General features: G+C 36.9%; 1 protein-coding gene across 6 annotated transcripts in view; it reads right to left on the bottom strand.

Moving 5' to 3' along the window:
- DIAPH2 (diaphanous related formin 2) overlaps positions 1-16,593 on the bottom strand; it is an 891,299-nt gene that overhangs the window by 189,087 nt on the left and 685,619 nt on the right. For all 6 annotated transcript variants that reach the window (XM_079910016.1, XM_079910017.1, XM_079910018.1 and 3 more), the window contains one exon: positions 11,914-12,049. In XM_079910016.1, coding sequence (XP_079766142.1) covers positions 11,914-12,049 — 136 coding nt within the window. The remainder of the gene's footprint in view (positions 1-11,913; positions 12,050-16,593) is intronic.

Genomic DNA, 16,593 nt, shown 5'->3' with positions numbered 1-16,593 from the left:
TCTTGTCTAGCAAAGGCTAGGCAAGCTCTCCCTACTGATGCATTTCAAAAAAGGTTCAATTGGCAAAAGAAAGGAAGTGCAAAGGGTTTTCGACAAAAGAGGACTAGAGGGAACACATTTTCCTTTCACAGAAATACTGTTCTAGAAAATCAGATGAGGTAGCAACTCAAACCAGGAATGTGTACATATTGGTGAGACAAACAGGGAATTTGGAAAACTTCAACTTCAGACATTCAACTACATAAAATGATTAGCTTAAAAATTGGGGTGGGGGGATAAATTTGGAGTTTGGGATTAACAGATACACACTACTATATATTAAATAGATAAACAAGGACCTACTGTATAGCACAGGGAACTACATAGTCCATATCTTGTAATAACCTATAATGGAAAAGAATCTGAAAAAGAACACATATATATGTGTAATTGAATCTCTTTGCTGTACACCTGAAACTAACACAACATTGTAAATCAACTATATTTCAATTAATAAATTAAAAAATAAATTGGGGTCGGAGTTACGTTATAAAAACGGGAGACTAAACGCTTAAACAAAACAAGGTATTCTGATTTTCAGATTACAGCACAGCCTAACCCAGTATGCGGTTCTTCTACCACAGAACCATAAAGGTCTGTAAAGAACCCCTGGGACCCTGTCCCACCCTCAGCAGGGCTATGCCTGCAACTCCCTAGACCTATAGCCATACATCCTGCTTAGCGATGCTCTAAGTAATTCCTAGGCAGCCCTCTCCAGGGCTCAGCAAATGTAAAAGACTAAATCAAAATCAGGACCTCTAAAATATCTCCTCTGATGAAGAGATATTTTATTTTTTATATATAATGTACATTTAGAGTAGATTCCAATACTGGTTCAAACAGATAAAAGCATTATCGTATCCATAGTTAATTGCACATTTAAAAGGATAATTATTTTTTCCTTCCCAAATGAATCATGCCATCATCTTCTGAGCTACTATGAAATAGTATATAAAGCCAATTGTTGATTTAGATGACAATCAGGTATTCTAAGTTTAGGTTATAATGTGTTTCTAATACCATTATAACAAAGGCATAACTGCTTTCTTAAACTAAGATCTTTTTTTCCCATGTTTTTCTAACTAGTCAAGATATCATATACTTTATAGATTGTTCATGTGTGAAGGGAGTGACTGAAGGACTGAGGCTTGATTAGACATAAAGAAGAAAAATAGAATTTTTCATATATTAAAATATGTGAAAAAAATGAAATATACATGCTATATGCTGCACATGGTCCTGTGTGAGTGGATACACACACACACACACATACATACATACATATGCAGCAAGAGCCATTATTTCTTACAGAAAAGACACACACAGAGGCAGAGAGGCTGACGGTTAGTAACCCCTTAAGTAGGCTAATGGTGCTGAGTTAACAGACAACAATACTATGATTAGGGTGTGTCACCCTGCTCAGCACACTGTGGGCAATCAATAAACACTTGCAGAATTAAATTAAAAATCACTGAAAGGTTTTCATCCATAATAAGCCTTTCACACATTTAGCGTAACAATAGATTTTGCCCTGATTCTGAAGCAGCCCTGGGGCTCAGGGATTCAATGTGGGTGGAACAAATATAATATTCAAAGAAAAAGAAGTCATTAGAGACTCAGCTGGGTCCAGTGCAGCTTATTGGTTCTATGAAGCTGTTAGGTGTAATTACTGATGTGAATCTAAATGCATTTGACTGAGAACACAGCCAAGTTAATTGCAATGTTGGTATATAACAGCTGTTATTCATTTGACACTTTTGTAATAAGAATTAGAATACTGAAATATGGAACCGAAGCATGTTTCTAATAAATGATTAGGCCATCTACAATGTGTTTTGGTCATTTCTTATGTAGTCAATTTGATTGTTTTCACCCACCTGCTCCAATATTTTCATGGTTTTCTGGCTAGTGAAGTTACATAAGGCATACACGGCAACAAGCACATACTGTAGAGAAAAGCCAAATTTGTAACTGCCGGCAGTACTCATCTTCTACATAAGAACTGACGAAATCTTGTTAAATGCTCAACACACTGAAGACAGTTCTTAGAGTTTTTGCAAATCGGAGTTTCTGCATTTAGAATGTAAGAACTCTTAATGAGATCTAAAGTGTATTACCTATCTTGTTTTGCATATTTATTTTTGTCTCCCATTTAAAAGAATACTTTTAGTTGGTGTAGAAATTTGTTTTACTGCTAAGGCAGACAGAATCAGAGTTTAGCACTTATTTCCAGTGAACTGATGCCAGAAATGTAATTATTCTACCATGAGGTCAGAAAAAAATTACTAGTGATAAGTGGCTCAAATAGACTACTGGAAAAATAACTAGAACTTTCGATTAATCTAGAGTGTATTCTGGAATTAGAACAGATGAAGCCCACTCTCCAACACTTGTTTGCAATGATCACTCATGCTCTGAATACAGGTCCAGAGACAATAACAAAGTTCTATTGATTTACCAATGATCTATATATTGTGGGCTGACTGTATGTACAAACCTATATTTAAACACTATGTGTGGCACATTTTCACCTGTGTAAAATGTGAAGCCAAAAATACTGGGGGTTGGGGGAAGGTATTTGGGTGAGTCAGAGGAGGGTTGTGCACTGAGTTCAGAAAGATTATGAATGATAAAGACTGATGCCCAAATGGCTTTCTTATAATTACAAAATCAGATTAGTCAAAACACCTCTTCCCCTAGGCATTTCTAGTCAACTAAGATTTTATTGTAGTGATTATTGCTATTAATCGTTTTCCATGATATGTTCACTGAAATAACTATTATTATTAAGGGGATAACAACATTTAACACTTATTAAGTGCTAACCGTGTACCAAGCAACTGCTAAGAGATTTGTGCGTATTGTCTCATTTCATTCTTATGAAAATCCTGGGAGGTGGATGCCATTCTTTCCTCTGTTTTATAGGCAAGGAAGCTGAGGGTCAGAGGGGTTAGGTGAATTGCTCAACACACACACTCACACACCACATATTTCCACTGAAAAAAACAAACCTAGAGAACAAAGAGAAAAAGTTCTAATTTTGAATAAACAGATTTCTTGAAATGTTTGCTGATATAGGGAGCAAGGCAATTTAAATAAATGGAATATCAACCAGATATTCTTTTATTTCTTCATAAATAGGGCTTATTAGGTCAATATTTAGTTTTGCATTAGCATCTATGAGCTGCTCACTATCATTTGTAAAATATGCTGGAATGGTGGTACCCATTTTGTCTCAGGAATTTATATAGGGGTAGACAAAAAGTTCGGTCGGGTTTTTCCGTAACATCTTACAGAAAAACCTGACCGAACTTTTTGGCCAACCCAATATTATCGGGGGCGCTTTAATACTACTTGGGATCAATTCCGTTATTTATGGGTATTCAAATCTATACTACTGGCTACCATAATTTAATGCCTGGGGTATGACATTAGGAAACATAATTTTGATCTATTCAGATTAAAATAATGTAATATGAAATGAATTAATTCACTTATAAGATGTAATTATTTTAAAACTTGGAAAACAGAAAAATAAAATTGCTATTCACCACTAATGACAGAGCTTAAATGTTTAGGTTTATTGGTTAAAATTTGCTTATTCACTCTCAGAAGACTGATTTATCATCAAATCTGACTCAGGTAGCTATCTTTATCATCATACTAGAAGTAAATAGGCAATTCTAATTTCCATAAAATCTTATATAAGGAGGAGCAAAACTGTTCCTGATTAAATAATATTTGCATAAGAATCACATTTGGAGTTTCCAATTTCAAAACACCCTTTTTTTTTTTTACATCTTTATTGGAGTATAATTGCTTTACAATGGTGTGTTAGTTTCTGCTTTATAACAAAGTGAATCAGTTATACATATACATATGTTCCCATATCTCTTCCCTCTTGCGTCTCCCTCCCTCCCACCCTCCCTATCCCACCCCTCCAGGCGGTCACAAAGCACCGAGCTGATCTCCCTGTGCTATGCGGCTGCTTCCCACTAGCTATCTACCTTACGTTTGGTAGTGTATACATGTCCATGCCTCTCTCTCGCTTTGTCACACCTTACCCTTCCCCCTCCCCATATCTCAAAACACCCTTTTTTAAATGCACTTCTTTTTATTGCTTCCTCCAAGTCCTTGCAATTAATTTGCTGACTTCCAGAAACATGAAAAGAGATTTATTCACCAATATTACAAATATTCAGTAAGCTTTCTTACTTTACCTACAGAATTAATTAATTTATTTTTCGTGATCTCTAAGTTAATTATCATCTATATTAATATAATCAAAGGTTGGAGAACATAGATTATGCCAAGTACTTTGCACAGTTTACATACTATTACACACATTTTAGAGTACATTTATTGATTTAGCATACTTTTGCTGCATTTAAATTAGCTTTCTCAATTTTACATTTAAATAAATGGTGTATTACTGTGCATGCTTTAATTATAATTATTTGGGAAATGGTGCAATAAATGTTGGTTGGATGAATGAAATAACCTAATATGTCAAAAATATTAATACATAGTTATATATTGATGAAACCTTGCTGTTCTTAAAAAAAGTCTAGGCCATCAGTAAATGCACTGCTTCCAACTCCCACTGCCTTTTTTTCCATCTCTTTTATGAAATTTTTCTTTCCTGTTACCACCTTCTTAAACTGCCACAGGTTGAAACTCCTTTGAAGAGAGCATTAGCTATGAGCTAACTCCTTTTTTTTTTTTTCTTTTTTCACCTTTCACTGTTCTTTTCCAGCTACATCTACCTTGTGTTCACCTTTCCTTTCTTGTATTGTGTCTCACTACCTGGGTGATCCCTGAACAAATTCCTATAATCAATTTGGCTCTCCTACCTCATCGCATCACAACCTCCCATCTGACTTGGAAGGCTCTTCACAGTCTTTCCAACAGTCTTCCTACTTTTCCAACAGTTTCCCAGTTCAAACCCTCCTCTGCCAACGACGACAACGAGGACAATGACAATATGAGAAAATATTTACTGAACATTGAACTATTCATCAGAGACCAATGACATCAACATGTAATGGATAGACTAGAGTATTAGTAACACCAGTCTCTGTGGGTTACCTCATTTAACCCTCACAATAACAAGGGAACGTTTTACTATTCCATTTTATAGAGCAGGAACTTATGGCACAGAGAGATGAAATACCTTGTCAGAGATTATATGGCTACTCAGTTGTAGATCTGAGACCTGAACTTAGGACCTGTCCTTGTCATCATTTTGATGTACTTCCCTGTGGGTCGCTGAACAGATCCTCTGTGAGGCCTGTTGCCTTCCGTGCTGACGTGCACCACTGCTGACGTTAGTCCCATTTACTTGAATAGTCTCGCCCCTGCTTTAGCTAAATATTACCCATCCTTCAGCATCTAGTTCAACGGATACATTCAGAGACCATATTTAGCCTTCTCCACGAAGCCTTACGTCATTTTACCAGATCTCATTGATCTCCCATTTTAGATAGTTCGAAATGATCTCTATTATTTATCGGTACACTGTTTGCTGGTTCAGCTTTATTACATCTGAAGAGTAGCAGAATATGTCACCCAAAGATATGCCACTTTGGCATAAGGATTATTTCGAGCTGAAGGTAAGTGAGAAGAAGCAGATAGCAGAAAAGCTCTCGGCCCTCTAGCTATTTCCTTAAAAGCAGGATATGAATTTGTAAAGGTGTCCCTCTATTACTCTTTACCAGGAATAACAGAAGTTATTCGCCAGAGACTACTCTAGGTAGACTCTTATCCGTCCAGAAATGGCACCAGAGGAACCTACATAACAATTTACTAACTAGCCCTTATCTTCCATTAGTACCCCCGTATATTTATCTTCCCACAATTTGCCACACTAGAAACTCAAAGTCCTCTTCCTTTGTCTCATCTAAAAACTTCTCAAAATGTATTATTCTTTTGCTAAGATGCTATATAAGCCCACGTTCTAAGCACCCCTCTGAGTTACTCATCACCGAATGCTGCCAGGTGTATGCACGATGCATGTATTAATAAATCTGTTCATTTTTCTCCTGCTAACCTGTCTTTTGTCAGTGTAGTTTACAGGGCCCCAGCCAATGAACAGTTTCTCCTCCCCTACACATCTCCATGACAAAATTGTAAACTAGAAAGGATGGGGACTATGTCTTGAACTGTCTTGAACTTTTTTCTGATTCTCCAATGAGCACAAAATGACTCTTCCATCAGCAGCAGCAAGAATATTCTAGGCCCTTTGTTATATACTGTACTTAATTATCTCATTTAATCCTCACTAAAATGATAGGAGGTAAATGTCATTATCCTCCATTACAGATGAGGTAACTGAGGCATGAAGAGATGAAGGAACAGAACAAGGTCATAAAGTGAGTAGGTGGCAGAGCTAGGACTGATCTCCACTTTTTTAATGTACAGACTTTAATAACTTTTTAGGCATGCCACTTAATGTTTGCAAATGATGGTCTCTTTAATATATAACCATGTCTTTTTTCTCTTTTACAATTAAAAAAATACTATTTCTTATCATGGCCTTTGACTTTGGATCTCTAATTCTTTCAAAATGGAGCCATGAAACATGGCATTTTTTAATGGATTTAACTGAAAAGGTATAACTCTCTGGCTGCTTGGTTTCCATGATCTCTTTACTTAATTCTGAGCTCAGCTGATCACATCTAGATTATAGAAATAATCTTTTGTGGTTGCTTTATCCTATTATTCTTCTGAATAATTAGATTCCAGAATATTTCCTCATGATGAATGCATATACTTTTGCATGCCAGATAAATATATATTGTTGTTGTTACTTATTAGTTATATGGGATCACAGGAGATTTTTTAAAAGGGAGGGGTTGGCAATTTTGCTAAGTTGATATGAAATAGAAACTTTACGGAAAGGGTATTTGTGTTTTCAAAGTTGTTTGTAATTTTCAAGTGGCTTTCTTTACCCAAGAGACTCTTTACTTGACTACCTTTGTTATAGGTCAGATCCCCGGGTTCCAATGGTATGTATCTCTAGTCACATGTGCATGAACAATCTCTACAGTTTAAATTATATGTATCTCACAATGGCAATCAAATGTTCTATATCAGTTCTCTTTCAGTGGAAAGTGGATAACACCATTCTAGTTGGACACATTTCAAAGTTCTCTATGGCACCTCGTTCTCATTTCTAACATGGATTCACCTTTTACGTAGCTCCATCATGCCTCCTCCCAGGCTCTCAGAATATCTGCAACTGACTTCCACCTAGTTAACAACAGCATCTTTTATAAGATACTAAGAAACTCACTGATACTGAGCTCCATCTTGACACCCAGTTACCCAACTCTGTTCTTATTCTTTCTTTTCTGCATCTTTTCATCTTCTTAAGACTATACAATTTCAATGGAAGGATCTCTTTTTAAAACATATTTATAAGTACTAACAAACATATACTCTTAAGTGTAAAATAATATTACAATAAAAAACAATAATAATAAGTACTTGCCACATATGGGCCACAAATCAAGAACCTAATGGTGAAGTTTATTATTTAATTGATCTGTAAATAGAGATATGGTAAGAGTATACAAAAGATTAATCCTATTTTAAAGTGTGTCTTTCGCATTCAGATCACTCAGCTAAGCATTTGCATAAAAGACTTATTTGGATCTATATACTATGCCTTCAATGATGTTTGAGGAGGTCATCAATCAAATCTTGGCAAATGAAAATATATACATATTATAGACACAATCAAAATAGGTTATTTCTTTTTTTCTTTCTATTGTAGGTATGTTTTTAAGGAAATAGTGAAAGCTTGATACATACTTGGGGTGGAGGTCGGGGAGGGGGGCAGTGTGATGTGGGAACAAGATTATGTTCTCGGCACAAAACTGGACAGACTCTGCCTTGACTCCTTCCTCTTTTCACTATTCACCCCGGAGAGTCTCAAAAGTGTAATCTGGGAACTTGTGGAGACCTCTGAGATCATTTCAGATCTGCAAGGTTGAAACTATCTTCATAAGAATACTGACACATTTTTGCCTTTTTCTCTCTCATTCTTTCATGAGTGTATAGTGCTTTCTAGAAGCTACATGATGAACAATATCACATTAGACCGAATGTAGAATCAGGTATGAGAATCAAGCTGTCTTTCATTAAGCCAGATTTTGAAGAGATTTACAACACTATTTTTTTCTCTTCTTACTAAGTTTTTTGAAGGGGAGATTTTGGAAGATAAAGCTACACTTCATAAAAAAAAAGTTATTTAACACATAATAGTTTATTTTAATAGAATTAATAAATACTTTTAAAATTATTTCTTAAATAATTTTATTTACTATGTCTCCGCTTAAATTCTAATATAATAAATGTCAATACGTATAACCCAAATAAGCAAAAGGTATTTTTAAGAGTGTAAATGGGTTCTGAGACCAAATACTTTCAGAACTTCTGATTTATACTTTACCCTGTGATCTCATTCAAACTCATATGTTATAAGATAAATTGTGTAATTAATTAAGGTGAATTTAAACTAGACTAGGTTGGACCCCTAATCCAATATGACTAGCGTCCTAATAAAAAGAACACCATGTGAAGAGACAGACGTGCACACAGGGAGAATGCCATGTGACCATCGAAGTTATGCTGCCACAAGCCAAGGAACTAACAGAAGCTAGGAGAGAGGCCTGGAACGGGTCCTTCCCTAGTGTCTTCAGAAAGAGCAGGACACTGCCTACACCTTGATTTCAGGCGTCTGTCCTCCAGAACTGTGAGACAATAAATTCCAGTTGTCCTAAGCCATCCAGTTTGTGGTACTTTGCTACAGAAGCCCTAGCAAACTAATATACCCTAACTTTAATCATCAAAAATCAATGATCCCCAAGTCTGTCTGTCTAGTCTAAACCTCTTTCCTGAGTTTCATACACACACACACACAATGGCTTCTTAGACCTTTCCCATCTTTACAAGGTTTCTGAAAATGAAACAGCTTCAAAATGTCACTAATCATTGTAACCCTCCTGATAAAGTCTGCTCTATTCTTGAACTGTTTTTTCTTTATGAAGAGTACCACCTTCTTTAATGCTTCCTTCAATTAATTCCCACATCTAAAATCATCAGGGTCAGTCAGTTCTACCTTTTAACAACCCTCTGGTGATGGTTAATTTTATGTGTCAGCTTGGCTGGGCCATGGTGTCCAGATATTTGTTTAAACATTACTCCGGATGTTTTTCTGAGGGTGTTTTTGGATGAGATAAACAGTTAAATCAGTGGATTTTGAGTAAAGCAGATTGCCCTCTGTAATGTAGGTGGGCCTCATCTAATCAGCTGAAGGTCTGAATAGATCAAAAAACTGATCTCCCCTGAGCAAGAGGGAATTCTACCAGCAGACTGCCCTTGGACTTGAACTGCAACACTGGTTCTTCCCTGGGTCTCCAGGCTGCCATCCTACCCTGCAGATTTTGGACTTGCCAGCTTCCATAATCATGCAAGGCAATTCCTTAAGATAGACCTGCCTCTGCATATCCACAACCTAGAGAATCTAATACACCTCCTACTGGTGACTTCTGTAACCTCACTACCACTGCATTAGTTCAGGCCACCATCATCTCTTGTCAGGACAATGATAACCTCTTAACCTCTGTTGTCTCAGGCTGTTCCCTTTCCAGTCCATTCTCTATGCTTCTGTCAAAATGATCTTTCTAAGAAAAAAGCATATCACTTTCCCATTTAGAAACATTCATAGGTTTCCCACAGCTCTCAGGGTAAGACCCTTAGCATAGCCAAGTGAATGCACAGTCTGTCCTGTACCTCTTCCAGCCTCTTCTCTCAGTACTCCTTCATGCACGTGAGGGAACTAACATTCAGCACAGTTCTACTGACTCCATCGCCTATTAAGCGAGAACTTCCTACAAATACTGTGCTCTAGTACTTTTCCTAATTGAGTGAGATATGTCCCACCCAATCCAAGGAGACAGAAAATAATCAAGTTCGGGGAAAGACCTCGCCTTTAACATGGATTTTATGGCGTGGGCATGAATCAGCAAAGAAACACTGGAGTGAAAAACGCCTCAATCTCCACACCTTCAGTATTACAGGTGGGTACCTTGAAGTGTGTGTGTATGTGAGTGTATGTGTGAGTGTGTGTGTGTTTGTATTTGCAAGACCCAAATGTTGCACTGAGATTCTGCCTCACTTATAAAATTGGGGATGTCGGCACATCTGTGTAGTGGCTTACAAGTACTGTCGTGCTCCATTTTCCCCCGAGTAAATCATAGCCATTTATTTAAAAAAAAAAAAAAAATATATATATATATATATATTCTTTTTCATATTCTTTTCCATTATGGTTTTTAATAGGCTACTGAATATAGCTCCCTGTGCTATACAGTAGGACCTTGTTGTATCCCTTCTATATACTTTTCTCATCTTTTAAAATTATATTTATTTCCTGGGTAAAAGGATAAACTGTAGTCAATTCCTGAAAAATTTTATGTATTTTAGAGATATGAAGAAGAATGGTATAGATATTATTTCAGAAGATTCGCCATTAAGAGACATTACTACAGAGTAACTGACTATGATTAACAATATGTAATAATAATTAATAATTAACTTTGGCCACAGACTGCCTAGGCTCAGATCTTGGTTCTACCTCTTACTATTTTTGTTAACTTGGGCAACTCACTTAACTTCTCTGTGTCTGTTTCCTCATCTAAAAATGAGATAGTAGCACCCTCCTACTAGGGTTTTATGAGGATTAAATATGTTCAAATGCATAAAATTCCTAGAACAGTTCTTAGTACACAGTAAGTACTATATGTTAGCTGTTGCTGTTGTTGTTATTGTTATTATTATTTGACAATGGCATTTATAAGTGCAAAGATTCTATTGCCAGACTACTTAGATTTTAATCTTGCTGCTAATACTTCCATTTGTGTGACCTTGGCAAGTTCCTTAATTTTTATGAGCTTCAGTTTCCTCATCTGTAAAATGAGATAATAATAGTACCTACCTCACAGAGATGTTATGAAGATTAACTTACTTAAAATATGGCACACAGTCAACATTATACAGTGCTTGCAATTTTTAATATCATTATACTTAGAAATAGGTGGTCCATATTAATCATATTATCTTGCATCTTGTTCAGATTTTGTTTTGTTTTTCAATTCTCTAACCCTCAGCGGCAAAGGCTATTCTTTTGTATTCTTAAGTTGCAGCTACCTGGTGCTGATCACTTTCTTTCCTTACCCTCTCTTCTTTAAAAAGAAAACCTAACCAAACCAAACCAAAAAAATCCACCTTTACTATACAGTCATTCTTGCTAACCAAGAAAACAACTTACTTTATACTATGTGGATATATCAGTATTTTGTTTGTAGGCTCACAGCTGGACAAGGTGCTTCTCCCTATTTTTTTTGCAACTTATAACAGTGCTGTCAATATCCATTATGACTTGAAATGTTCAAGCCCCCAAGAGAGGGTGTTAATTATTACTGTACTGTCAACAAACATGTGTCAACAAAATAAAATTAGAGCCATAAGGCTCATCTCCTCAGACCAGTGTTTCTCTTTTCATCTCACTCTCTTCTTCTCTTACCACTGCCTCATCCAGAACATAATATGATTTGGTAAAATAAATGAAGAAAAAAAGAGTGTTGCAACAACATATTACCTTGCATTGATTATCTGAAAGCCTGTGTTCAGTGCAGGATGAAAAGAAATACAGATAATAACATGAAAGACATTTGATACAAGTAACTAATAATATTGTGAATTTCCTACCAAAACCATTATTCACCTTGTAATTCAAAATTATCAATAATTAAGTGCAATTATTTTGCACTTCATACCTCTTTCTTAAAAAACGGAAGCACTTCATACCTTTGTTTATATCAATGAGTTGTTTCTTTTTCTTCTGGCGTTCTAACTTTTCTTGTTCAGCTTTCTCTTTTGCAAGCTTTGCCCTCCTAGTCTTCTCTTCCATTTCTTTTCTCTTGTTGTTTTCTTTCACTGCTTCCTGTACAAATAAACAAAGTTAAACAAAAATTATTCCATTACGTATATATTGGAGGAGTTGTACAACATTAAAATTCTATACACACAAGTGTGGGTGCTCAGAGATGGAAAAGTATTACAGCAGCTTTGAGGTACATTCATATACATTTTTTTTTTTTTTTTTTTGCGGTACGTGGGCCTCTCATTATTGTGGCCTCTCCCATTGTGGAGCACAGGCTCCAGACACGCAGGCCCAGCAGCCACGGCTCATGGGCCCAGCCGCTCCGCGGCACGCGGGATCCTCCTGGACCAGGACACGAACCCACGTTCCCTGCATCAGCAGGCGGACTCCCAACCACTGCGCCACCAGGGAAGCCCCCATGTACTTTTGAGAGAAAGAAATAATCGTAAGATAATTCTTCTTGAAAAAAAATTATATGTAACTCAGGCTTTAACTGCTATTACCTGGGGTGCTAGAAAATTCGAAACATGAATGTTCACAGATTTTTTAACAATAAATATATTGTCTCTGTGGTTGAAATATGAAATAGTTTTGATACATAAGAAAAAGTTTAGGGCTTCCCTGGTGGCGCAGTGGTTGAGAGTCCACCTGCCGATGCAGGGGACACGGGTTCGTGCCCCGGTCCGGGAAGATCCCGCATGCCGCAGAGCGGCTGGGCCCGTGAGCCATGGTCGCTGAGCCTGCGTGACCGGAGCCTGTGCTCCGCAACGGGAGAGGCCACAACAGTGAGAGGCCCGCGTACCGCAAAAAAAAAAAAAAAAGAAGAAAAAGTTTAATAGGAAAATATGGCTTAGCAGGTATTGTACCACTCTATTTTACATTTTCCCCTTATCTGAAAAATGTTTTTTTTTAACTACGTGATAAGATTTTTGTAAGAAAAATGAGATACATTTATAAAATACTTAGAACACCTTGTCTATGACAATGATAGTGGTGGGTGGGTGTGGTGGAGGTGGTCACCATTCCATCTATATTATTACAGGAAAGAAACACCTGCACGTTTAATAGCTTTTTACATGCCAAGATCTTTAAGAGTGCTGAAGCATATTTCAAGCTATTGTCTATTTTATTTTGGACAGATTATCTGTGGAACTCAAGGTAATCAGTACATTCCAGTAGACCGTATGGGAGAACGCTGGAGTAAATTGTTCTGCTGGACTAATAGTATTTTAGAGAATAGTCATTTTAGAGAAATCACTAATGCAGAGACACACCGACTGCAAGTTCCTTCCATTAAGTTGTTCTGGGTTTTTTTCCTCTTATGATTCATCAGACATACTTCACAGCATGTACCAACTATCTCACAAAAGCTATTTTGTTCCAGAAATCCTAAAGAAAAGGATTCAATAACAAGAATACATCTACAAGCCTTGGCCTGGAGGTATCTATATTGAAATATTTTTTCTTCGTATTAAAAGGTAATAGTAGTTTTTAAAAGCCTTGAAAACACTTTCAAAAAAATTCTCTTGACTGGCAAGAATTATTGGTACCTCCCCCTTCTCCTGCCCCTGTAACACTAGTACATCTAACATTAGGCTAAGAGCACAAAATAATCTGGCTCCTGCAGACAAACTCAAAGACTACCACTTAAAATAAATTTGAATAATAGAGTCATAATTTTAGAACAGGGTTTCTCAGCTTCAGCACTACTGTCATTTGGGGCAAGACAATTCTTTGTTGTGGGAGCACCCTGTGTCTTGTAAGATATTTAGCAGCACTCCTGACCTCTACTGACTAGATGCCAGTAGCACCCCTCCCCGGTTCTGACAACCAAAATTGTCTCCAGAGATTGCCAAATGTTACCCAGGTTGAGAACCGCTAACATAGGGGGTTTCATAGAGATTAATTTATTCACCCCAAATTGCAAATCGTCTGCTCTGCTGAATCCAGCTTCTTTTTGCAGATGTGGAAACTGGGTTCTGAATGAGTTTAAATACTTGCCTAAGGTCACACATTTATGTAATTGCAAAGTTGGGAAAATAACTCATGTCTCTCTTCTCAGGGTTTAGTGTTTGTTTTATTCTTCATGGCAGAAAGACAATGTGGATGACACCAAAAGCACAAACAACCAAAGGGGAAAAATAGATAAATAAGACTTCACAAAAACCAAAAACTTTTATCCATCAAAGGACACTGCCAAGGGAATTCCCTGGGGGTCCAGTGGTTAGGACGCGGCACTCTCACTGCCAGAGCCCAGGTTCGATCCCTGGTTGGGGAACTAAGGTCCAGCAAGCTGTGTGGGGTGGCCAAAAGGGAGGAAAAAATAAAAACAAAAAAGAACACTGTCAAGAGAGTGAAGAGATAACCCACAGAATGGGAGAAAATATCAGCAAATCATATATCTGATAAGAATATATAAAAACTCTTACTACTCAACAATAAAATGATAAATAACCCAACTAAAAATGGGCAAACAATTTAAATAGATATTTCTGCAAAGAAGATAAAGAGCCAATAAGTATTTGAAAAGATGTTCAACATCATTAATCACTAGGGAACTGCAAATCAAAACCACAGTTCACTTCATGAACACTAGGATGGCTATAATAAAAAACAACAAAACAGATCATAATAAATGAAGAATTGGAGAAATTGGAATGCTTTGTATTGCTGGTGTGAATGTAGAATAATGAGTCATCCTGGAAAGCTGTCTGAGTTCCTCAAAATGCTAAACATAGAGTTATAATATGACACAACAATTCCACTCCTAGGTATATATCCAAGACAAAAGAAAGCACGTGTTCACACAAAAACTTGTACAAGAATGTTCATTAGCAGCATCATTTCTAATAGCCAATAAGTGGAAACAACCCAAATGTCCACCAACTGATAAATGGATAAACAAAATGTGGTACATATATATCCATATGATGGAATATTATTCAAGCATAAAAAGAATAAAGTACTGATACATGCCACAACATGGATGAACCTTAAAATATTACGCTCAGTGAAAGAAGACACAAAAGGCCACATATGGTTATGATTCCATTTATATATAATGTCCAGAATAGGTAAATCCATGGAGACAAAGTAGATTAGTGGTTGCCAGGGGAAGGAGGAGGGGGGAATGCAGAGTGACTGCTAATGAGAATGGGGTTTCTTTCTGGGCATGATGAAAATGTTCTGGAATTATGTAGTGGTGATGGTTGCAGAACCTTGTGAACATACTAAAAACCACTGAATTGTATACTGCACAACAGTGAATTTTATGATATGTAAATTATATCTCAATAAAAATAATACAATTTAAAAAAGTAGATGTTTGAAAAAGGCAGGATTGAAATAAAATTGTAACTTAGAATAAAAAGACAATGTGCAAAGGCAATACATTCAGGCTCTGATATTAACAAGTTGCATGATCTTTGGTAACATGAGAGAAGGTGAGTAGCAGAGGAGGGAAGGGAGGTTAATGCTTGTGTACATTTTATTATCAGTCAAATCTTTGATCTGGTAAACAATCAACCAACATCTGGGTGTGAGGCAGGAGGTAGATGGGCCACCCCCTGCAACCCAGGGAAAGCAATTGGAGATTCGTTCTCTGTGGACCGATACTCCAAGATGAGAATAGCAGGACAATTGAGAGAGGAGGCTGGGCCCTGCCCAGCTAGAAGATAGGAGACCACATTTTTCTCATTCTCAAAGTCAAGGAAACCTTCCCAACTAGAAAGCTCCTTGGAGGTCAAAAAGGGAGGGGGCGCCACCCCACAGTAAGCGGTGCCAACTACCCACAGGCCTCTTCGGTAGAATCCATCTTGGCTGAGAGACGCGTGCGCACACAGGGGAGGATCCTGAGCCAAACAGGGACTCTGAACCAGGCAAATCAAAAGAACCGGCCATAGGAAACCCGACCTCAATCTCTGGCCGGGAACCGAAAGCCTGCTTCGAGCCGAGCCTCTTCAGGCTGAGGCCACCTGAGATCAGGTGGACTCTTCCATTATCAGTCTAATGGGCTATTTAACTGCTGAGTGCTGTCATTTATTATGAAGATGGAAAAAACTGGTAACTTGCGTTTGTATTTCTTCCTTGTTCTGATAATAACAGCTAGTGTTTAATGGAAATTTATTATGTGCCAGGTGTTTTAAGTAAATAACTTCAAATATTTATAGAAAACCTAGTATTTGTTCTCATTTTACAGATGCTGATACTTAGGTTGAGGTAGGTTAAGTGAGATGCCCAAGGCTACACAGCTACTTAAGTACCAGAAGCACATATGTTCACTCACATTACCATGATGCCTTCCAAGTAGAGTTGTCAGATAAAAAACAGGACCCTCAGTTAAACTTGAATTTAGATAAACCGTGAATCATTTTTTTTAGTGGAAGTATATCCTATTCAATACTTGGCATATACTTATACTAATAAATTTCATGCGATATGTGGGACACATTGATACTAAAAATTATTCATTATCCATACAATACTTGGGATATATTTATGTTAAAAAAATCATGTAATATTTGGGACACATTGCTAACAAAAGATTTTTTCATGGTTTATCTAAATTCATATTTAACTGGGCATTCAGTATTTTTATGTGATAA

The sequence above is a fragment of the Stenella coeruleoalba genome (assembly GCF_951394435.1).
Source record: "Stenella coeruleoalba genome assembly, chromosome: X".
Classification (NCBI taxonomy): domain Eukaryota; kingdom Metazoa; phylum Chordata; class Mammalia; order Artiodactyla; family Delphinidae; genus Stenella; species Stenella coeruleoalba.
The sequence above is the reverse complement of the archived record's forward strand: the minus strand, read 5'-3'. Positions and strand labels throughout refer to the sequence as shown.